The sequence below is a fragment of the Nelusetta ayraudi genome, unplaced genomic scaffold (genome assembly GCF_046127955.1).
Source record: "Nelusetta ayraudi isolate G7.1 ecotype Tasmania unplaced genomic scaffold, CSIRO-AGI_Nayr_v1 ptg000009l, whole genome shotgun sequence".
Classification (NCBI taxonomy): domain Eukaryota; kingdom Metazoa; phylum Chordata; class Actinopteri; order Tetraodontiformes; family Monacanthidae; genus Nelusetta; species Nelusetta ayraudi.
Window position 1 is genome coordinate 239,842 of NW_027466059.1, and position 21,407 is coordinate 261,248.

Consider the following 21,407-nt stretch of genomic DNA (forward strand, 5'->3'; position numbering starts at 1 on the left):
CGCTGACCTCTTGATACTCTCACACACACACACACACACACACACACACACACACACCTTCCAGCCGCAGCGCCCAGCGCAGGAAGCACAGTCCCAGTGGGAGGCAGGGGAGGGAGGGAGGGAGTGGTCAGGAGTAGGAGGGGGCAGTGGGGGGAGTCTCCCTCCCTCCCCTCCCCTCCCCTCCCAGCGAGGCTCGGTCAGAGGGAGGAACTTCTCTTCACACACTTTCTCTCCGCCGCCTGGCACGCACGCAGATGGCGAAAGCCCGTCGCCTCAGTCAGAGCTTCTTGACGGAAGACTAGACGCACGCACGCGCGCGCCACAAAGTCTTTCCTTCTCTCTCGGCCGGCCTGAAGAAGTGGAACAGAGGGAAGGGAAGGGAGGCTGAGTCCGTCACGGTGGGTGTCTTTCTCCAGAGTGAGGTCATCATCACCGGTCTGGACCTCATCACGCGGCTCCTTGGACTAGGTTCTCTCATCCACCTCCTGTGTTGTTGGTTTTTGTTGGGGTTTTTTTTTCCCCCCTCTCGCGTTCGGATCTGGCTCTCGGCAGCCTCCTCCCATTTTTCCCTCGTGTGTCTCCCCTTCCTTGCGTTTCTTTCTCCTTTCAAACACCACTGAAGCAACAGGAAGAGAACGGCAGGCCGACGGCTTTGTTTGTTTTATTCCTGAGAAGCCCTGAAGAGTTTTTTTCTTTCTCTCTCTCTCTCTCTCTCTCTCTCCCTCTCTCTCTCTCTCTATCCTTCCTGGATCTCAGGTGTTCCAATGGCGCCAGTTGGAGAACCTCTACTTCAGAGAGAAGAAGTTCTCAGTGGAAGTTCATGACCCCAGGAGGTAAATTTATATCACAATTTCCCAAGCCGGTGTTGAAACCCTGCAGAGTTTTTTTTTTTTTTTTTTTTACGTTCTGGAACTGGAGCGAGGCAGGCAGAGTGTCAGCTTGCACGATGCACCGCTGCTTTGTCAGTTTGACTCTCGTGTCTGAGAAGTGGCTCTGCCTCGGGGTTGGAGCCCAGGGGATGATTTTTTTTTTTTGCAGCCTCGCTGTTCTCCAGCACTAACATTTGCAAGTGGAAGAAGGAAATTGAGTTTGTGGACACTCCGACAAGTGGGCCAGCAGTCGAGATTCACACTCTGCATGAGCCGCAGTGCAGGAGGGGGGGGGACGGATGCTGGAGTGTAATTGAGTAATTGTTGCACTATGTGCCTTGGCGGCAGAGCACGATATCGGGGACGTCCCAGCGGAGCCACGGCGCAGATTGAGAACTCGAATCGGTTTGGTAGCGCACAGTCACGTGCACTTTTAAACACACCTATTCTGCCCCCCCCCCACTGGGGTTGCCCCACTGAACCCAGTCTCACAGCTACTACAGTGATGTCATCTGCTTTAATCCATACATACTGTCGTTGCGTTTGCACTTTAAATGTTGCACTCTGCTGCTCTGTTAAGCATCTTTATGCACGCATTTATACCCATATGTATTCTTGTGTGTAGGCTACATGTTATATACCATTGATTTCTTGCAAATCAGACACTTGCGTCGGAATTTTGTTTTTAATGTGCGCTGGAAAGCGGATGTTTTAAATGAGAAGAACAAAAGTCTGAAGTCAATCCCGACGTAGTGCAGGCGGTCTGAGGAAGTGACCTCTCCGGTGTTTATTTAACATGGCTCTGTATGTGAAGTGTGTGTGTGTGGGGGGGGGGGGGGGGGGACGGAGAGCAGCGGTGTATCCTTCATAGAAAGCCGTCATTAGGTCGAGGCGCTCCGTTGCCGAGCTGCAGATGTGTGTTTCGCCGGCGAGGAAGTAAACAATGGGAGCCATCGCGAGCGCGCGTGCGTGTGTGTGTGTGTGTGTGTGTGTGTGTGTGTGTGTGGCGTCGCAAAAGGAAATCATCCCCGTCGGCCCCCAAAGGATTTTGCGGAATGCGCCCGCCCGCCCGCAGCATTCAGTGTGTATAAGGAGGCCTGGTGTCCGCTCCCACTGTAGGGCGTCGGTGACCAGGAGGACGTTTGGCCACAGCGGCATCGCCGTGCACACGTGGTACGCGTGCCCCGCCCTCATCAAGTCCATCTGGGCCATGGCCATCAGCCAGCACCAGTTCTACCTGGACCGCAAGCAGAGCAAGGTCGGCGCCGAAGAGAGGAACAAAAAAAAAAGAAAAACATTCACAGGAGGTGAAATTACACATCCCTCAACCAACCCTGTGTTTCCCCCCCCCGCAGTCCAAGATCCACGCGGCGCGCAGCCTGAGCGAGATCGCCATCGACCTCACGGAAACGGGAACCCTGAAGACGTCCAAGCTGGCCAACATGGGCAGCAAGGGCAAAATTATAAGCGGCAGCAGCGGCAGCCTGCTCTCGTCAGGTCAGTGTACGGTCAGTGTGTGTCCACTCACGTGCGCTCGCCTCCTCTCTTTTTTTCCCCCCCGTGCGGGTGGGGTCAGTTCTTCCCCCGGAGAGGCAGAAACAGCTGCATCTGTGGAGAGAGGCGCCGGATTCTGTGCTAATGTTGTCACACATGCTACGCACATGCAAACCCCACCCTGTCCTCCACTGTATGTATAGAACACCACTACCCGCCCTGCATGTCAGACCAACTCCCCATCCGCAGCCCCCGCAGCCCCCGCAGCCCCGTCCCACTCTAAATTTAGCAAGCGAGGGCCGACTCTCCAATGTTTCTGCAGGATTTCTATGCAGAACCTTCAGTTTCGCTGCCGGGATGTCGGTCACCTGCGAGACATGTTTGGCAATTAGCAGGCGACCTGGCTGGATTAATTGATTTCACAGAAGAACCACCGTTCCCCTCCCGCTAATCATGTTCCTGCCCGGCTTCCTTTTCCTTATCTCTCTCGGCTCACCTCCCCTGTGTGTGTGTGTGTGTGTGTGTGTGTGTGTGTGTGTGTGTGTGTGTGTGTGTGTGTGTGTGTGTGTGTGTGCGGGGGGGGGTTGCAGCTGTTCTTCCCTTCACCTCTGCGTTCTCAGCGTGGCGGCCGCTCCTGCGCCTCCGCCACTCAGCTCCTTAATCCCGGCCCTTTATCTTTTGCACCGCTCGCCTCTCATCTCCCCATCTCCCCATCTCCCTGATCCCTCCCGTTTCTGCCTCTCGAGTTCCAGCCTCGGCTGCCCGCTCGCAATGTCGCCGCCGCCTCATCGGCCTCGCCCCTCGTCTCCTTGATGTCTCTGTGTCGCTGTCAGTATCTGCGGCTGACCGGAGGACGCCTCTGCCCGGCAACATGAACCGCGTCACGGCAGCTGTGGCATTCACACACACACACACACGCACACACACACATACTGTCTTATGCCCACTTTCAGGGCGCACTCCTTCATACCCCACATTTGGCTACAGGGCTTTCTAAATGGTGTAGGGACATGAAAGAAAGTGAAATAGATGACAAATCTTTCCCTTGAGATTGGGAACAAAGAGTTTTTAATTTCCCTTTAGGGGACTTAAACTATACGCAGACACACAAGCCTATAAAAGTCCACTTTGGGTGCCTTATTTTTCTTTGGGGACATCACTAAAAGTAGTTTCTATTTATTTCAAACAGTGTCCAGTATAGAGAATATTCACTATTGAAATTCTATCTAAATACTGTTTCTTTAACTGCATCTGAAATACCCGTGGAAATGCATTGACCCATTATACAGATTATTTTGTAATATATTCCCACACCATATAACATCTGCAATAGACATCTATATATACATTTCTAGGGTAGGCAGGTCCACACACCGCCATACCCCTCCCCTCCCCCCTCTGACCCAGCATGTCTTCTTGTGAATGTTGATGTCCAACTACCTTCATATCTTGCGTGTTGAATTTGGTTTGAAAAATCCCGAACTGTAACTCGTTAAACTGCGGTCAGCTGACTTAGCAGCTGGATGCCAGCAAACCAGGTGATTTAATGGACACAGGATAGAGTTGTAGCTCTTTCATTCCGTCTCGCTCGGCCACATCAGACCCGGCAGCGCTTTGTTTTTGTGCTGTTTTGACGTTTGATAATGAAACTCGAAGGTCACGCTGAGGAGGCCACAGAAAGCAGCAAGCGCGTGTGTGTGTGCGTGTGCGTGTGCGTGCGTGCGTGCGTGCGTGCGTGCGTGCGTGCGTGCGTGCGTGCGTGCGTGTGTTATTCTCATCAACTCACGGGCAAACAATTACGGCACTGGCTCAGGGCCTCCGAGGTTGTGCGTCAGGGATTTTCTCCTAATCTGTCCCTTCCTTTGCGAGACTCGCGCAAAACAACACACTCAGTTCCCTTATCAAAACGTTCCATTCGCTTCCCTGTAAACATCCTGCGAGGCTGGCAGGTGCTCGCACGAGCCGGAGCTCCTCGCCACGGTTCCTCCCCGCTGAAAAATAATGCTGCGTGATGTCGTCTGTGCGGTGCAGGCTCTCAGGAATCGGACAGCTCCCAGACAGCCAAGAAGGACATGCTGGCAGCGCTGAGGGCCCGACAGGAAGCGCTGGAGGAAACACTGAAGAAGAGGCTGGAGGAGCTCAAGAGCATCTGCATCAGAGAGGCGGTACGAGTCGTCCACGCCGCTTCGGCCTAAGTCGTGAATGGACCGGCGCGGTTGCAACTTTTCCGATTCTGAACTTTTCGAACTTGTTTTTTTTCTGGCAGGAGCTGACAGGAAAGCTCCCTAAAGAATATCCGCTGGATCCCGGCGAGGAGCCGCCCACCGTGAGGCGGAAGATCGGCACGGCGTTCAAGCTGGACGAGCAGAAAATCCTTCCAAAGGGGGAGGTGAGTCTCCGGCCTTGACTCAACGCTTTGCATCTCAACGCGGCGCAGACAAGGCAGCCGGTAGCTGTACGACGAAGCGCTCGCTCCCAACCTCCTATGTCTTTATTGTGTTTCAGTTTTGCAGCTGCGGGTCTATTTATAGATTCAGCGTGGCCGTTCAGATCCAAATCTCGGGGAGGGGGGGGGGACTGGCTTCTCTGCAAAAGGAACAAACAAGAGTAACAGAAAGGCAGCAGTGGCGCGAAATGAGACGTCTCGGAATGTCGAAGTTGCCCCGCTGTCTCTTTCCTTTCTTCTCGCGCCGCTGGTAGATTTTCCACAGAGCAGCAGCAGCAGCAGCAGCAGCAGCAGCAGCAGCAGCAGCAGCACATCTTCTAAAAATAGCCCTGGCAGCAGTCTGGCCACAGGAAGTGGCGATAGTAGGACCGTGGCTGGCGTGTGTGTGTGTGTGTGTGCATGCGTGTACCCGTGTGTGTGTGTGTGTGTGCCATGCTGAGGTTGTATGTTTTGAAAAGCATCCAGGGGCTGAATTTCGCAAAAGAGCCTGCGAAGCACAGCCACTCTGAGTTTACAGTGGAACACCAAGCCGGAGAGGAAGCTGGGCGGGAGGGGGGGGGCAGCAGCTCTGGGAAAAGTGTGAATTTTAATTGGGAGGAATTTTTCCCACAGCCGACTCTTGTTCTGAATGGGTTCTGGTGGCAAACATGTCACTGCTTCACTCGCCCGAGCGCTTCGCCGCCGTCACGTGTTGTCACTGCCTTTCCCCTATAATTACATTCACAACTGTGCATGTCTAAGTTCTTGCCTTACGTGCACGCTGATAGCCGCTGCGGTCCAATCCGCCAAATATAGATGCAAAACAAGGCCGATCATGGTCGATGCTTCATTCTGTGTACTTCTGTAGGTTTGCAGTGACGCTATTTTCAAAATGTGATGTAGCGTATTTTTCCAAAAGAGAGGACTTGTCGCTGTTTTGTGGCGTCTCTTAAGAAAACGAGTGTTGAACTTTTGACTGACATTTGGTTTAAGCTTGCAAGGTAAAGCAACAATGTTCGAGTGTTTGTTTTGAATGTCGCCAGAGTCGGACACTGTTAGAGCCACAGTCGAAGCCAAATATCTTTGTGTTGTCCTGTGCAGACGTTTTGGGGGGGGGGGGATGAACCGGTTGCTTTTGGTGCTGGAGACTACGTGGACTGTGAAGACCCCCCCCCCCTCCCCCTCACAAAACTACTCGGGAATTGATAAGGAATTGGATCGGTCAGCAGGATCGACAGCGGCATTGATGTTTTATAAAATCTTATCAATTCCCATCTCCCTCGTCTCCGGACGGATTGACGGAGGAGAGCGGGACGCTGGTAGTCAGAGGTTCTCATTAGAGAGCGTCCAGTGGTGAGAAAATGCAGCGCCGCCGCGGAGATAAATAACTTCCGCGGCCTGTTTTCCCTGGCAGAGGCCTGCGCGGGTGTCCGACTAAAAATACACTTCATGGGAAAGTTACACTGTGAATACACGTCTGCTAACGAGGCCTTGTTGTCTTTGAATCGCTGTCCAGTTCTGTTGCTAAAACTGTGAGTTTCCTTTTTTTTTTATCTTTATCTTGTGTCACCCAGCTTACTAATGTTCGTGTGTGTGTGTGTGTGTGTGCGATTCCGCCAATCCCAGGAAGAGGAGCTGGAGCGCTTGGAGCGGGAGTTTGCCATCCAGTCGCAGATCACCGAGGCAGCCCGGCGCCTTGCCAGCGACCCGCACGTCAGCAGCAAGAAGCTGAAGAAGCAGCGGAAGACCTCTTATCTCAACGCGCTGAAGAAGCTGCAGGAAATTGAGAACTCCATCAACGAGTACCGCGTCCGCTCCGGCAAGAAGCCCACGCAGCGAGCGTCGCTCATCATCGAGGGTACGGAGTTTTCCTGGCATCGGAAACGCATTCAGCGCCGCGTCCTGCGTTATCATTCTAACGCAGCACGCAGGGTTACTAAATGTTCCAACTTGTGTTTTGTTTTGTTTTTTTACACATTTATATTATGTCATTTCAGAATAAGATAACGGATATTTGTAATACCGCAGATGTGTGATATTCTTGCTTACAGTTATCAGGCCGCTAGAATCTCTCACCAGTACATGCCTGTTCAGGGGTGGGAAAACTATGGCCCGGGGGCCAAATCTGGCCCGTTAAGCTTTTAAATCCGGCCCGCCAACTTGAACAAAATATGTTTATAGGAAGTTTGTCATAAAGTAGTTGTATTTAATCCATTTTTTCTGTTTTAATTCTAATTAAACATTTAATTTTTAAATACATTTTCAATAAAGAGCTAAACACCATGGGACAGATATTTTGTTCTCAATTTTTGAATTTAATTTCAACAAAGAGCTAAACACCATGGGACAGATATTTTGTCCTAATGCTTTTGTTTATATCTTAACTTAAAGCACACCTATCTGTTTTTTAAATCCTATTTTATGTTAAAATACCCGCTTTAGGTTGTAGAGGTGCACGGCGCTAACGTATTGGTTTCCTGTTGCTTTACAGAAGCAAACATCGGTTCTGAAGACAGCTCGTTGTCTGACGCGCTGGTCCTGGACGATGGTGAGTCCCCGTTTTTGTCCTCACTTAGCAAATCAGAGTCATTTTCCCGTCTGCTGGTAAAGACTGGGCCGTGCCTTATCCCTCATTCAACGTTTTGCTCCCTTTCAGACGACCCCCAAGTCACCGGCACTCCCACCTTCTCCCCCGTGGCGTCGCCTCACAAGGGCCTCCCCCCTCGGCCGCCGTCTCACAGCCGCCCCCCTCCGCCGCAGTCCCTGGACGGCCTGCGACACCTGCACTACACGCGCGTCGACTACGACAAGTCGCCCATCAAGCCCAAGATGTGGAGCGAGTCCTCCCTCGACGAGCCCTACGAGAAGGTCAAGAAGCGCTCCTCCCACTCCAGGTACACCCCCCCCCCCCCCCCCCCCCAGCTGCACCCAAATGCTCTTCGCTCTTGTCAAAATCCACATATATCAAATACATAAATATACATATCAAGCGTTTCAGTTTGATTTTCTATTCTTTTCTTTTGTGAAGTCATAGGCGTTTCCCGAGTTCTGGTAGTGCAGATGCAGGTGGTAGTAACTCCCTGCAGAGCAGCCCCATCAGGAGCCTCCCTCACTGGAATTCCCAGTCCAGCATGCCGTCAACCCCAGACCTTAAGACCAGGACCCCTCACTATGTACATTCCACACGGTCAGTGTAGTGTCTGTCGCTGTTTGCGATACACGTTGACTATTACCCACAGCCATCGACGTCACATTTCACCGTAGGGCTGACTGCACAACATTTTTGATAATAAATTACCTGTATAAAATGAGTGGGATTTTTTTTTGTCTCTTTTTTTTTTTTTTTTGCCGTCCTCCAGGTCGGTGGACATCAGTCCCTCACGTCTGCACAGTCTCGCTCAGCACTTTAGAAACCGCAGCTCAAGCCTGGAGTCCCAGGGGAAACTGCTGACGTCGGAGCACGACGCGCACCCTCACCACGCACTGGGCACCCTGGGCAGCCCCGACTTCTTCCTGGGCCCGGGGCGCAGCTCCAACGGCTCGGACCCGCTGGACGACTGCTCCTCCTGCACCAGCCAGAGCAGCTCGGAGCATTACTACCCGTCCGGCGCCGCCCCCAACAGCAACCCAAACTACTCCACGCTGGGGGAGGACTCGCCCTCCAAAGCCAGGCAGAGGCAAAGGCAAAGGCACCGGTGAGTGCGATCGCATCTCTTCGTGTAGGTGTGAATAACTCACGTAGTTTAAACCCAAGCCCCCAACCTTTGTTGCGCCACGGCCCGGTTTAATGTGAGACAATATTTTCAGGTACCGGCATCAAAAATGCGGTATTAATCCGGCCTATGGGTTTAATCTGGCGGTAACGTATCATGTGATTGAGACAAGTACCTTGACATGGGTCAAGAGTTGAGTCATAGATGGATGTAACAGAGAGAATCTGGCAATTTTTCAAAATAAAATTGGTCAGACTCGGATAATAAACAAAATGGAATTAATTTAACGGAAGTTAATTATTCTCTCTGTGCGGCCCGGTTACCAAATGACCCACTGACCGGTACTAGTCCGCGGTAATGTCACTTCCCATCATGCCTCTGAAACCCACATGATCTATTTGGCCAATCAGAACGTCACTTACAGACAATCAGATCGAGATGAGACACAGCAGCACGTACGATGTTGTGACGTCATGCTGGCAATAAACTATTTTCCGGTGATTTTCTGGCCTTTATCATTTTTTTAAACGACTAAAAGATCATAACCGCAAAAATCTACAATAGAAAGATTTAATATTAATCGCGTTTCAGGTCACAGTCGTTCTGTCAGCCGCTTTAAAGGCGTTTATTTTTGTACTGCGGCCTATGGGAAAATGCGTTTTGGACCCATGGGATTTTTTTTGGGGCTGTAGTACCTCGAGTGGCCACTAGGAAAAATCATATTGCCAGTCCTGTATCCAGTTTTTAGAATACATCCATGTTAATCGGGCGATTGTATCCCCTCCAGGTCTGCGGGTCACCTGGGCTCCTCCAACTCGGGCTCCATGCCGAACCTGGCGGCTAAGAACGGCTCAAGCGGAGGCTGCGGCGGAGGCGGGATGGGCGGGGGCCACCACGGGGTCTACCTGCACAGCCAGAGCCAGCCCTCCTCCCAGTACCGCATCAAGGAGTACCCGCTGTACGTGGAGGGCAGCCCCAACCCGGTGGTGGTGCGCAGCCTGGAGAGCGACCAGGAGGGCCACTACAGCGTCAAGGCCCAGTTCAAGACCTCCAGCTCCTACACGGCCGGCGGACTGTACAAGGAGGCCTGGGGCGCGGAGGACGGCGGAGGCGAGGGGAGCGGCAGGCTCACGCCGTCGCGCTCCCAGATCGTACGGACTCCATCGCTGGGCCGGGAGGGCGGCGGGGGCGGGGGGAGGGCGGCGGTGTCCGAGGAGCTGCGGTGCTGGTACCAGCGGTCCTCGGGGAGCCTGAAGGACAGGAGCCACTCGCACTCGGGGTCCACCTCCTCTGAGACCGGCTCACAGCAGGGCACTCTGGGACACGGCCGAGGGAGTAGAGTAGGGACACTCGCCAAGTGCTCACCAGGTGGGTCTGAATTCCCTGTTTCATATCATCATTATTATCATTTTACCCCCCTGGACCTGCTTCCATCTGCACCAAATTTTGCACGCGATTTTTTTTTTAACTGTCTACATCTGCTCAATAGCGCCCCCTACTTAGACACAAACTTTAAAATCACCATAGCGCCCCCTAGGAAGGTCGTAGAGACATGGGACAAAGACCCACGCGTTGGTTCAGTCGAGACCTAATTTTCATAAACGCTGACCTTTGACCCCCGACAAACTGGAATTGAGCTATTTTCAAATTTAGCCAAATTATCTAAATGTATCTTCCTTATCCGTCTATCATGAAGAATAAACGTAAAGAGAAGGCAACAATCAGAGGCTTCATATTGTGTGTCGTGATCAGTGGTGTCCAGTCGTTTCTTGCCATTAGCCATAAGTGGTGCAGCTTCACTTTTGACTGCTGATGGCAAACCCAGACCATTATGTTCACATTTCTTTGGCTGTTTAGTTTCTACGCAGCAGCTGTGTCTGTTCTAAATAACTCAGGTTATACTTTAATTTGGGTCACCTTAGTGCGACACACTTTGTATTTTGTGTTGCAATGCTTTCTACAAGGCAGTGCTGTGTTGTTGTCATTTTGAACTTGCCCTGATTGACAGCAGGCTTTTCATTTCCACTGCTTCCTCATCTTCTGCTGCTTTTTAGCAGTGAACGTCCACTAGGACATTAAAGCCCGAGTGAAATGTGGCACTGCAGTTGGAATAGCTGGCTGGTTGCCACTAGCATCCACCAGCGGAAGCTAATGTGAGGCAGCAGGCTCACTTTTGGGACTGTGTGTCGAATGCGCAAGTCCAAATGAAATGTATGTTTTATTAAAAAAAAAAAATAAATAAAACATGTACGTTAATCATTGGTGGTAAATACGTGCAAATTTAAAAGCAGTGCCCCGTGTGAGGCTCGAACTCACGACCTTCAGATTATGAGACTGACGCGCTGCCTACTGCGCCAACGAGGCACACACACGCTGACTTGTCATGTGACTCCTCTCCTCTGTCCATCTGCTGACCCCGCCCCCCCGACACAAACAGCCTGCGACCCTGTGGGACACGCCCCACCCCCCCGCCCCCCATCCCATATATGGTGGACTGCATACATTCCATCCGTGTGGCCTCTATTAGGTTTCTCCTACCGCTGGCGTCGGTTCAAGTGTGTCTAGAAAGTCTAACAGTTGTTTCTTGGTTGTTTGTTCTGTGTCGTTTTCAGCTGCGTCTCCGCACAGCCAGAGGAGTATGACGCCCTCCAGCGAACAAGCAGCCACGCCAACTCCCCCCTGTAGCCCACAGCATATCCTCAACTGGCAGAGCGGGTAAGAGGCAAACCGCCTGCTCCCTCAGTGGCGACTCGTCCGCAGCTCTGAACTGAACTCGGGTCGAGTTAGTGCAAAGTGCGCTGCGGCTACTCGGCTTCTTTCTTTCAAATATTAACCGACGGCACTCTGCCTGGTATTGTGCCTCTGTCGAATGACCTTCACAATCTGTTTGGGCTCTGTTTTAATCGCCTCTTTTCATGCTCAAAAACCCAATGATGTCACTCCTCATGATATCCTGCTGGTTTGTGTACCACGTTTGTCTTGTTTCTCACACTGCTCTTTTCGCCGTCCGTCTTAGCGTTGATTAATATTTGCACTCAGGGATGTAACGATATCAACGTCACGGCACAGTAAAACCTCAGCAGCAAGTCCACACCATATTTAATATAATATTTCTTTTTAAAAAAAAAAAAAAAAGAAAAAAAAAAAAGAGAAAGATACGGCGTCGTCAGTTTATTATGAACTGAACTGAACAAAGTGTCGTCCACGGTGTCACGGTGACACCAAAATGCTTCCCCATATCAGATTCTAAGGATCCTCTAACAAACCTAAATACGACACACGCCGACTCATCTGCTGCTTGGTATTGCGCTACAGTGCAAAGGATGATGGGAAGTAGTGCCCCTAGTTCCCACACCGCCAGCCTGACGATAACGTTGCGTCCCTTTTGGACTTCTGTCTCTCTTCGCGTCTGGACTAACCCAACGCTTGCGTGTGTGTGTGTGTGTGTGTGTGTGTGTGTGTGTGTGTGTGTCCTCTCTCCTGGTTTAGAGGCACAGCAGACAGCTCTCCTACTGAGGACGTCTGTCAGTCTCCCTCTCAGCCCAGCTCTGACGCATAGAGGTACTGTCTGTGCTCACTGCCCCTAAATCACAAAAATTGCGACGGCAGCTCCACGTTTTACTCACAGTCAAGACATTTCAACGCAAACCCCCCCCCCCCCCCCCCCCCCCATGCAACACACTCACTCGTCTCTCACGCGAACCCCTGCCGGGGGAAGGCGCACACTTCCTTCATCTTCTGGTGGCGGAGGCGGCCTGTGTCGCGAACTCACGCTCTCTCTCTTTTTGGCTGTGTCTGATCTCTGCATGCGCTCTGCTCTTCGGTGCGACGGCGGCAGCCAGCTGAGTTAAAGGGGGTTCGCTGAATGGAAACCTGACGCTTCAATGGAAGCTCCCGCGTCTGTACTTTTGTGCTAAAACACTTAAACTGCTTGATATTTTGAGGTCACAGGTGCGTTAACACCCGGGAAGCATTGGCTTCGCAAACAACGCGCGCAACACAACTGTAACGGCGTTAGCGTGTTCGCCAACGTCAGTGTCTGTGAACGAGGTAACGCAGCATTAGCGGCACATTTCAAACATCCACCAAATCAGAGCCTAAGTAGACGACCGAGCCAACTTTAAACAACTTTAAAAAAAAAAAAAAAAAAAAAAAAGAAAGACAAGTTGAAATGTGACCAATTAGAAGTCAACTTAAAGTCAGAGGATAAATGTTTAGGGTGTTTTCACTGTTCTCGAATGTAAAAATGGGTCACATTGGACCCTCAACATTATTTAAGGGTTAAATAATGCGTTCCTTACACATTCTTCATTGTGAAATTTAGGCTCTCAGGAAAAATCGCCGCTTATCAATTCATCGTTAATCGATCGATAAGGTCAATCTACTGACGATCAATGAATTAATCGATAATTTGCATCCCTACATGGGATATATAGAAAACATGTTTTAATGTCTATTGAAAATGAACGAAAGCATCTTTGAAGCCCCGCGGTTTTTAGCTCTTTATTGAAATTACTCCTAAAACGTTGAAAAGAAATTATGAAATACATTTTATGACTTACCGACTATTATATCATCTCTTTAAGTTTGATTTAAAAAGCTTAACCGGCCACATATGGCCCCCGGGCCGTAGTTTGCCCAAGCCTGGGCTATACAATCGGAGGCTCTTGTGTCGTGTCGTGTGTGTGTGTGTGTGTGTGTGTGTTGCGTGTTGAAGCCGCCGCCCTCTGAAGCCGCTCCTCTCTGTGCGCAGGTCCTTCAGCGACAGCTGCTTCCTCGGCAGCCCCCTGTGCTCGGAGCTGGCAGACGTGCAGTGGTACGGACGCGACAAGGCCAAACCTGGAACCCTGGTCTGAGACCTTTCCTGCCGGGACTCCCCCACCCCTCCCACCCCCCCTCACTACCCGACCTCCCCTCCCCTCCAACCCCACTGCCTCTCCACTATCTCGCGCCACCTTCCACGGACAGCCGACGACCCCCGCAACTCCCCCCTAGACTGCCTGGCTGGATATGAGCCCCCCCCCGCAACACACTCCAGCACCGCAGCCCAGCTCGACGGGGACGCCCCGGCCCGGCTCGGCACAACGGAGCCCGTTTCCACACACACACACACACACACACACACACACACACTAGTGAACAGAGCGACGGGGAGAGATAGAGCACAGAAAAATATCGGCCGACATCTTCAGCTGCCGCCCGATCCGAGGACACCTGCTGGATTTGAGCCGCCACTTTCCCACTAAAAACAAAAGAAGGAAAACTAACCCATCTCCTCCCAAACAAAACGGGTCGGACGTCGTCATTCATTTTTCCATCGTTGTGTCGTCGTCGTCGTCGTCGTTGTTTTTTTTTTGTTTTTTTTTTTAATCTCTCTTTCATTTCTCCGTGCATATTAACGAATAGGACGGGGAGAAAAAAAGCAAAATGCAGACAAACATTCACAGACAAGTGACACTACAAGTTTGCATCCTCTGGACGTTTAAACCCACAACCAAAGACCACAGCTGGATTGACTGGTCGCACCAGGGTCCCTGGGACACCGCACCACCCTTCCTCTCCCCTTAACCCCCACAGACCCCACCCCACCCCACCCCAGCAGAGAAGAAACTGCACCTGCACGGATTCATGGCGACAGTGTCAGGACACCATCCGGGACTTGGATGCGGACAATAGCAATAACAAACATTGTCACGAGCGTACGACCTGGTTTGAACCCGACGTGAGAACCCAGGCTGGATTTCGTTTTTTGCGGTGGTTGGAGTAAAGAATAATTGGAAAGTGGAAGTTTGACGTTGATCTATGCTTCAAAAAGAAAAAAAAAAGAGAAAAAAAATATGTTTGTTTAACGTCCTGAAGAGAATTCTCTGTCCATGACATTTTCTGTACCGTAACTCTTCTCGTTCCAAGTCGCATTTTTCAATTCTTACCCCCCCCTTAAAAGTTCGAGACATTCGGCCTCAACATCTGTTTCGCTGTTCCTTGTGGTTGATATCGAGGCTGCCGAGTGATAAATCTCTGCGCTTAAATGATGTTTTTTCCATTTGACACGCCTTCTCTCCTCTCTTAACCTTTGCCAGCCGCAAAAGTTCTCTACGAGATGGATACCAAGACTGTCCCCCTTAGCTCAAAACTGTGTTTTCTAACTTTCCACCCGTTTTCTAGCAGGATAGGAAAAAAAGAAGAAAGAAAAAAAAAGGCCTTGTGCTGTGGGCGCGTAAAGAGTGCAAAATATATCTGTGCCAAATGTCGTTGGTGCTTTACGTCTCCTTTTGTTTTTATTTTTTTTATTTTTTTTATCTGAAACTCCATTCTACCCCTGCGACCGTCGTGAGTCCGGGTGAAAATGGATGTAGAAGATGGATGGATGGAACTCCGTTCTCAAGAAAAAAAAAAAAAAAAATGCTCCAATTTAAAGTACAAACGAGTTCAGTTTGTAGCTCTTGAAGCAACACAGCATAAAACATCAGCAGAGGCAAAGAAGGAACACAGCAGGGCGTAGTGACGACTGTTCAACAAGTACTTTGAAAAGCACAACAGACAACAACACACGAAGGAGGAAAAAAAAAAAAAAGAAAAAGCAAAAGCGGTGATTATTTCACTGCGGTCCTTTCGACCGGTTCGTCGATGAAATCCGTGTCGGGAGCGCAAGTGAAGCCACAGTCAGGAAACAAACAACTGCAAAACTTCACGCAACAAAACGCAGTATTTCTTTTCCACACAACCCAGGCAGAGTCGGACGTGGAGTACAGGGTTATAAAAGCACACCAAGAGTTTTTGTACGAGGGAAAGGTGCCGCGCGGGCTTTGTCTGCAAACATTTTTCCGTTGTGCCACAAATTTTGAACGAGGGAACTTTATTGAGCGGACACAAGGTTGGACAGGGATCAGTGTTGTCGTCCATCAAATGTTTGACATGCTGTACGGTATATTTTCTTTCTTTCTTTATGATGCGCTGTATGTAATCTGACGGTTACGCTCCCCCCCTTTCATCCATCCATCCATCCATCCATCCATCCTTCCATCCCTCCATCCCTCAGTGCTATCATTGGATCCGTCTCGTCCCAGGATTGCAAGCAGTGGCTGGGAATCCGAATAGCTTGCGTGTATCTAAGTCAACTATTATTGTGCAATTTTGTGTCCCTGCTGTGTGCTAACAAAGTGAATTCCATGCATGCCCCAGACAAGGTCCACTGACAAGTAAAGCTCCCAAAGTTTCTCAGCACTTTTTTTTAACACTGACATGAACGCCCCCTAGTGCATCTCTACTCTTTTTTTTTTTTTTTTTTTTTTTTTTTTTAAAGAAATTACCTGGTAAGAAGTTTGAACCCCATCCAACCCTCTCTGTAGCTCCAAACATCCCAGAATTCGTCGTGCTCCATAGAAGCTCCAAAAGTGAAGAGCTCTTTTATTGGTCTTTTCCAACCCCCCTCGCCCCGTATGTGCAAAAAAGGGCACTGTGAGTTTGTTTTTTTTTTTAACATTCGCATTCATTATTTTAATAATCCATTTTTTTATGAGGCAGTATTGTTTTATTTGATTTGAATTGATTTTTTTTTTTTTTTTTTTTTTTAGTTCCGACGTTGTAACAACCCTTTCCGGTGCTACGAAACGACTCCAGTTACTGCTCTGTCACATAGGATCTAGACTTCTCCTCGTTGTTACCGATAGATTCAGAACCAGATACGAGAACCGAGGCTTACTTTAACAGGCAGTTTAATAGTAGAACACTTCCCCTGCTGGACAATAGAGCATGTAACATGATTTTACCAGTTCTGTTCAACTGTAACAATACATTAAAGGTGTTGTAGGAAAAAAAAAAAAGTGGAATTGCAAAAAAAAAAAGAAAAAAAAATTAAATAAATAACTGAATTCCACAGTTAATTTATTCTTTTTTCTATTAAAAATTTGTATAGTAACTTTACATTTTTCAAAACTGTGTTGTTGGAAATTGATGAATTTTCAAGATGAGAAGCAGTGGTGGTTCTTCAGATTAAGAAAAATAAATTATTGATGAATGTTCTAAAAAGACACTTTCCCTGTGTTTTCTTTCTTGGACTGATGGTACTCGAGGGGGGGGGGGGGGGGGGGGCGTGCTTTAAATCATGAAAGCCAACAACATGGCCGCCTCCTTTCGAGCAGACCTGCTCTATAAGTTCAAGATATTCACACACACACACAGTCGGATTTGAGAAGGAATCTGATTTGAATCAGATTCGCCTGCAGTCTGAACTCAGCCTAAAGTGTTTCGCATACATCAGACCTTGAAACAGGAATTCAATTCACCCCTGGACTTCTTCGCAGGTGGCTCGCAGGAATTGTGTGAGTCAGCTGCCAGTCCTGAGTCGTCAGCGAAGGAATCCCCCAACTGCCGCTGAACACACACGCGCGCACGCACACTCACTCCGCTGTCATCACATCCAGGTCTCGCTCGCTTCCTCTCGCATTCCAGGCCGCCAGGACGAGGAGCCGCAGGATTTCCTGTGGATTCAAACAAAGGAGCTCTGCGAAAGATAAACGATATTACTCATCGGCCAGCCCGCGGAGCTCGAGAATGAACAGCTGCGTACACACACACACACACCGGGAGGGATGTTTTCTTCCGCACACACTGCTGTTCCGCCACATATTGTCTCGTGATGCTCTCATCTCTCCGTCCAGTGGCCGTTCGGAATGAATCCCACGCGGCAGCGTGTTAGTCACGGTGGTTGTTGTTTTTTTTTTCTGACACAATCATCCATTCATTGTCATTGAAATGCATCAGTCATCACTCTGAACCAGGTGCAATGATTACGTGACGTCTTCCAATTCCACAGGTGAAATGAATTCATGCATTTGTTTTGCGGCGTCAACCACCAGGTAAGAAACAACAAAACGTTCTGCTCCAACTTTGTATGTGTGACAGTGTGTATGTGTATTATTGTGTGGGAAGACCTTCAAGTAGCCATGGTGTTTATCTAAGCTTAAAAAATACGTTTTCGCGCGCTTGTATTTTCTCCATACTTCTACCAAAGCCCAGAAGAGACAAATCTTGAGTCACCTTACGCGCCACTTCCTCTTTCAACTGCCGCATAAAAAAATAAAAAAAAAACATAAATGTCTAATTCCGATGTTTGATTCAAAATCCGAATTGTTTGTCCCCTCGAAGGGATTGTTGAATGCAGCTCAGCGTTGCTGAAACCAAGTGAAAGCAGCCAACCGCGCGCTCTGCTCTATAAATAGATGGCTAACCACGTTAAAAAAAAAAAAAAAAAAAAAAAAAGGAAAGAAAGAAAGAAAAGAAAAGTGGTTTCTAGCTGTCACTTTCTGCATGGACGGCGAACTTTTTCATCTCTTTCTCTTTTTTCTCTCTCTCTCTCTCTCTCTCTCTTTCGACGGTTTTCCTCTCTGTGTCCACTGGCTAATGAATCCCATGCTGCTCTTTGTTCTCGCCGTGTTCTCATAGCGGCTCTCCAAGACCAGGCAACAGCTGGAAGCTGTTAGAGAGACATGCCGTGAGAAACTGGCTGCGTGGACTCTCTCTCTCTCTGTGTGTGTGTGTGTGTGTGTGTGTGTGTGTGTGTGTGTGTGTGTGTGTGTGTGTGTGCGTGTGTGCGTGTAGGCCCGCTATAGGAGCAAGACGTGACCTTGCTTTCTATTCCTAATGAAGTCCTCCATCACTGGAATACTTGGCCACGCCACACCCGCCCCGCGCTCTCCGTCTGGACTTCATATAGTTTTTGGCCATCCGTCTGTCTTGCCGAGGCCCAGTCAGTCTGAGATCTCATAGCGAGGGTGTCTTCGGGGAGCTTGTGGCGGAAATGGATTTGTTTCGGCGGGAGGTTGTTCAGGCTAGATTTCCCAGTGACGCGAACGCCACCAGCGAGTTCGGTCATTTAAAAACCCGAATGCAATCATCGAAGAAAGATATTTATTTACACCAAGTGGTTATCAGTTGAGAACAATGCAGTCAAAACTCTTGCCGATAAGGTAAAAACTTATATGGAGATAGAAAATGACATCACAGTACTTTAGTACACAGGCCTTTGAAATAAAGACACACAAATCAGAAGTATAATAGGTACAGTACACCTTCAGATTCTCCATCTGAATCATTTCAAGTTTACAACCTCAATACATATTTATAACCTTTAAAATAACAAAATGATATTTATTGTACAACACTGGATTTCATGTAAAAAAAAGAAAATCAGTGCCGCCAGACATTTGTTTAAACCTATTTTTCGCCTCAGGCGAAATGATTCCAGTCATATACTGCCCTCTTGTGTTGGCAATTGGGAAGCACCAGTGAGACTGAGGCTTCCGCACGGCTCTAAAACATTTTTCAAACCTCTCATTTGAAATCTTGACTATTCCGCAGCTTCAATGTTACAGTTGCATTTTGCTTGACGTAGCTGAATTTCGAGGGTTTAGGAATTCCAAAAGAGATGCGTTAGTGCTTTGCTGGTCGCGTGATTTGAGGCCCAGTGTGTTAAAAAAAAAAAAAAAAAAAAAAAAAAAATCATTATTTATGTTTGCAGATATATAAAGTCAGTGAAAAAGACTTTTTATCAAAGCTGAAGCTAACACAGCGTCGTGGCCGTGGCGGTTAAGCTCTAAATGATGAACACTGGTCTTTGTTTGTCTTCTAGCAACTATGCGCTACTAAATATTACACACTGGACAAACGAGTATTTAGGAGTGCGTCCTCACTTCTTGGACTTAAAGATCATATTCCGCTTGGTCAAACAGGGTGTTATCATCATGTTCCTGTGCAAGGAGGGGGGAAAAAAAACACACAAGACGTTCACGTTGAGCCAACCACCAACCAGTCCAGATACGAGTGCAGGCTTTACTTACTTCTGACAGACGGCTGTAGGTCTTGGGGGAGCTGTAGCGGCGGAGGCCTTTCCAGGACAGGAAGAGAATGTAGACGGACGCCAGGAAACACAGCGTGCTGAATGTTATGCTGCTGCCCTTTGCAACGTACGAACCAATGCGCTGGTGACGGGAAGTGTAGAGTTAGCATGGACTTGTGGCGCGTAAAACGAAAACTTCTATATTTTCTTAGAGGCTCAGTTATAAAAAAATTAATAATAATAATAAAAAAAACACCCTATATTGGTGCAGTGTTTACCTGCTGGTTGGCTTTGAAGGTTGTGGCCTTTGTGGCTGTGAGGCTGTTGGCCAAAAGAGCAGAGAAGCCAAACAGCAGACTGAAGATATTCAGGCCAATCAGGATGATGATCTGTGCAACATTGCCACAAAATTCAACACTATGGCACAAATATATATATATAAATTGTACATTAAAAAATAATTGGATTCAAAGAAAAAGAAAGAAATTCTCTTCTTTTAATCTGAATAACTTTTTAAATTGCTTTCATTTTTAATTGTTTTTTCTGCAGCACTTTAAGGTTGCTTGAATGTAAAGTGCGATATAAATACAATATTATTATTTAGAAAAAATTGACAACTGACAACTTTTTTGATCTGAATTGACTATTTTGATCTTTTTAAAGTCACAGATAAATTTGGCATTAGCATCTTTTGATTTTTTTTTTTTTTTTTTCAAACATGTATGGACCTTGTCTGTGAAGGTTCTCAGTCATCCGGGTCATTTTAGTGTTAACTTGAGGCAACCAGACTGGATTTTGCTACCATGAGGACACAAGTTGCCTCAACTTTAACCCTTCAGCACTGTAGGGGCCTTGTTGACCCAAGGAACATGTCTTTGACCTATTAACCTTTGTGACACTCGTCTTTGCATTTAGGGTCTTTTGTTCAGAGGATCGCGACGGATGACGAGCCACACCTGTCACCACCCGCCTCATTGGAGGAGGGCGAGAGAAAACGCAAACAAGGGTTGTGCTTTCGTCTATAGACTCGCTAAGTGAAAACGTTCAAAGAATCGAAAGTAACTCACCTTTATTTTGTTGGCTTTCCTCTGCACCTCTATGGCGAAACCTCCGGTTGCAAAGTACTGCATACACACCATTTATTTATTAGTGATCGTACTGTATTACTACTATCTGCTAACCATGGACGGATTTTGGACTTACGGAGAGGCTGGACCACACGGGTGTGAACATGGCGAGGGCGCAGCCGTAGCTCACGCAGGCGTGACTGACCGTGGCGAGCAGGCTAGCCGCGGCGCCGAGGATCTGCACCACCTGCGGGGGAGGGAGACACGCACAGCTTTAGCGGCAGCTCAGCTGGGAAAGCTCAGCGTGCTCTTGGCACCGAGCCGAGGGAGGCGCCTCCTCACCCCGGCGACCAGGAGCCTGCCGCTGACCACGGTCCCAAACCAGCGATGGATCCGGACGTTGACCAGCTCCCCCGGACTGGTGACCTGGGTCAGTGGGGTGGGGGCCGGAGCAGAGCTCTTGAAAAACACCTGGTACAGGCCCTCCTGGAACATGTTCTGTGTCATCTGCAGTGAGGGGAAATAGTCACAGAATGACACCGACACACATGTTTTATTAGACACACACGTACCTTTACTCCGAATGGTGCACGGCTCACTTTCCTCTGGTGTGACTATCAAATCCCCAAATCGTCATTTCCAAACCAATTCTCTCTGAACTAAACCGGACGAAACATTTCAGCAGCGTCTCCCTCTGCCGCTCTGTTGGCTCCGACTAAACACCAGGTCAAAGTTCACCTGAGTTGGAAGATAGTCTGTGGTTAAAGTTCAGTTTGGGAGGAAGCGGTTGAGTGAGATCACTGGGCGAGACTGAAACCTCTGTGATTGAATGCTGCACTCACGTGCAAACAAGAAGCAAACAGACAAACCTGGAGTGGAAAAACTTTAAATTTTAAAATGAGACGAAATGTCCACGCACTCAAGGAAGAATAGATTGCACAATGAAGTTTAAAAACATTCCAGTGTATCAGACTGTAAAGGAAAATATACAATGTTACCGTC

The 21,407-nt window shown here is 48.8% G+C and overlaps 2 protein-coding genes, 1 long non-coding RNA gene and 1 other non-coding gene across 14 annotated transcripts in view; 2 read left to right on the top strand and 2 right to left on the bottom strand.

Annotated features, from left to right (window-relative positions):
* The window catches only part of frmd4a (FERM domain containing 4A), a 99,649-nt gene extending 83,867 nt beyond the window's left edge, over window positions 1-15,782 (top strand). For 5 of the 10 annotated variants that reach the window (XM_076019147.1, XM_076019149.1, XM_076019145.1 and 2 more), the window contains exons 12-24: window positions 757-832; window positions 1,985-2,127; window positions 2,225-2,366; window positions 4,395-4,528; window positions 4,630-4,752; window positions 6,415-6,646; window positions 7,280-7,336; window positions 7,445-7,682; window positions 7,817-7,975; window positions 8,148-8,483; window positions 9,289-9,869; window positions 11,114-11,216; window positions 13,255-15,782. In XM_076019147.1, the coding sequence (XP_075875262.1) occupies window positions 757-832; window positions 1,985-2,127; window positions 2,225-2,366; window positions 4,395-4,528; window positions 4,630-4,752; window positions 6,415-6,646; window positions 7,280-7,336; window positions 7,445-7,682; window positions 7,817-7,975; window positions 8,148-8,483; window positions 9,289-9,869; window positions 11,114-11,216; window positions 13,255-13,357 (2,427 nt within the window). In that variant the 3' untranslated portion in view covers window positions 13,358-15,782. Of the gene's footprint in view, window positions 1-756; window positions 834-1,984; window positions 2,128-2,224; window positions 2,367-4,394; window positions 4,529-4,629; window positions 4,753-6,414; window positions 6,647-7,279; window positions 7,337-7,444; window positions 7,683-7,816; window positions 7,976-8,147; window positions 8,484-9,288; window positions 9,870-11,113; window positions 11,217-11,990; window positions 12,063-13,254 lie in introns of all 10 variants that reach the window. The other 5 variants (XM_076019146.1, XM_076019143.1, XM_076019152.1 and 2 more) reach the window with 4 other exon arrangements.
* trnam-cau (transfer RNA methionine (anticodon CAU)) lies at window positions 10,793-10,865 on the bottom strand. The gene has a single exon. It is a non-coding gene; the product is annotated as a tRNA-Met (tRNA).
* Window positions 15,783-18,396: 2,614 nt separating the features above from the next.
* LOC142883863 (uncharacterized) lies at window positions 18,397-19,258 on the top strand. The gene is made up of 2 exons (XR_012926091.1): window positions 18,397-18,907; window positions 19,035-19,258. It is a non-coding gene; the product is annotated as an uncharacterized LOC142883863 (long non-coding RNA).
* On the bottom strand, window positions 19,109-21,233 carry tmem253 (transmembrane protein 253). Of its 2 annotated transcripts, none has more exons than XM_076019156.1 (7): window positions 21,005-21,233; window positions 20,748-20,912; window positions 20,542-20,652; window positions 20,406-20,462; window positions 19,617-19,727; window positions 19,340-19,480; window positions 19,109-19,249 (listed from the first exon to the last, which is right to left on the bottom strand). In XM_076019156.1, exons 2-7 carry the CDS (start codon window positions 20,910-20,912, stop codon window positions 19,202-19,204), a joined length of 633 nt encoding a protein of 210 aa, XP_075875271.1. In that variant the 5' UTR covers window positions 21,005-21,233; the 3' UTR covers window positions 19,109-19,201. The 2 variants fall into 2 exon arrangements, with proteins under 2 accessions (XP_075875271.1, XP_075875270.1); XM_076019155.1 differs by having other exon boundaries at window positions 20,978-21,232.
* Window positions 21,234-21,407: the final 174 nt, after the last annotated feature.

Bases quoted from the DNA above. Each gene is read 5' to 3' on its own strand.
- tmem253 (XM_076019156.1), bottom strand. From the start codon at position 20,912: ATGACACAGAACATGTTCCAGGAGGGCCTGTACCAGGTGTTTTTCAAG. The intron at 20,463-20,541 runs GTAAGTCCAAAA...GTGTGTATGCAG, and splicing joins CCGTGTGGTCCAGCCTCTCC to TACTTTGCAACCGGAGGTTT. The intron at 19,250-19,339 runs GTAAGTAAAGCC...CTCCTTGCACAG, and splicing joins CCTACAGCCGTCTGTCAGAA to GAACATGATGATAACACCCT.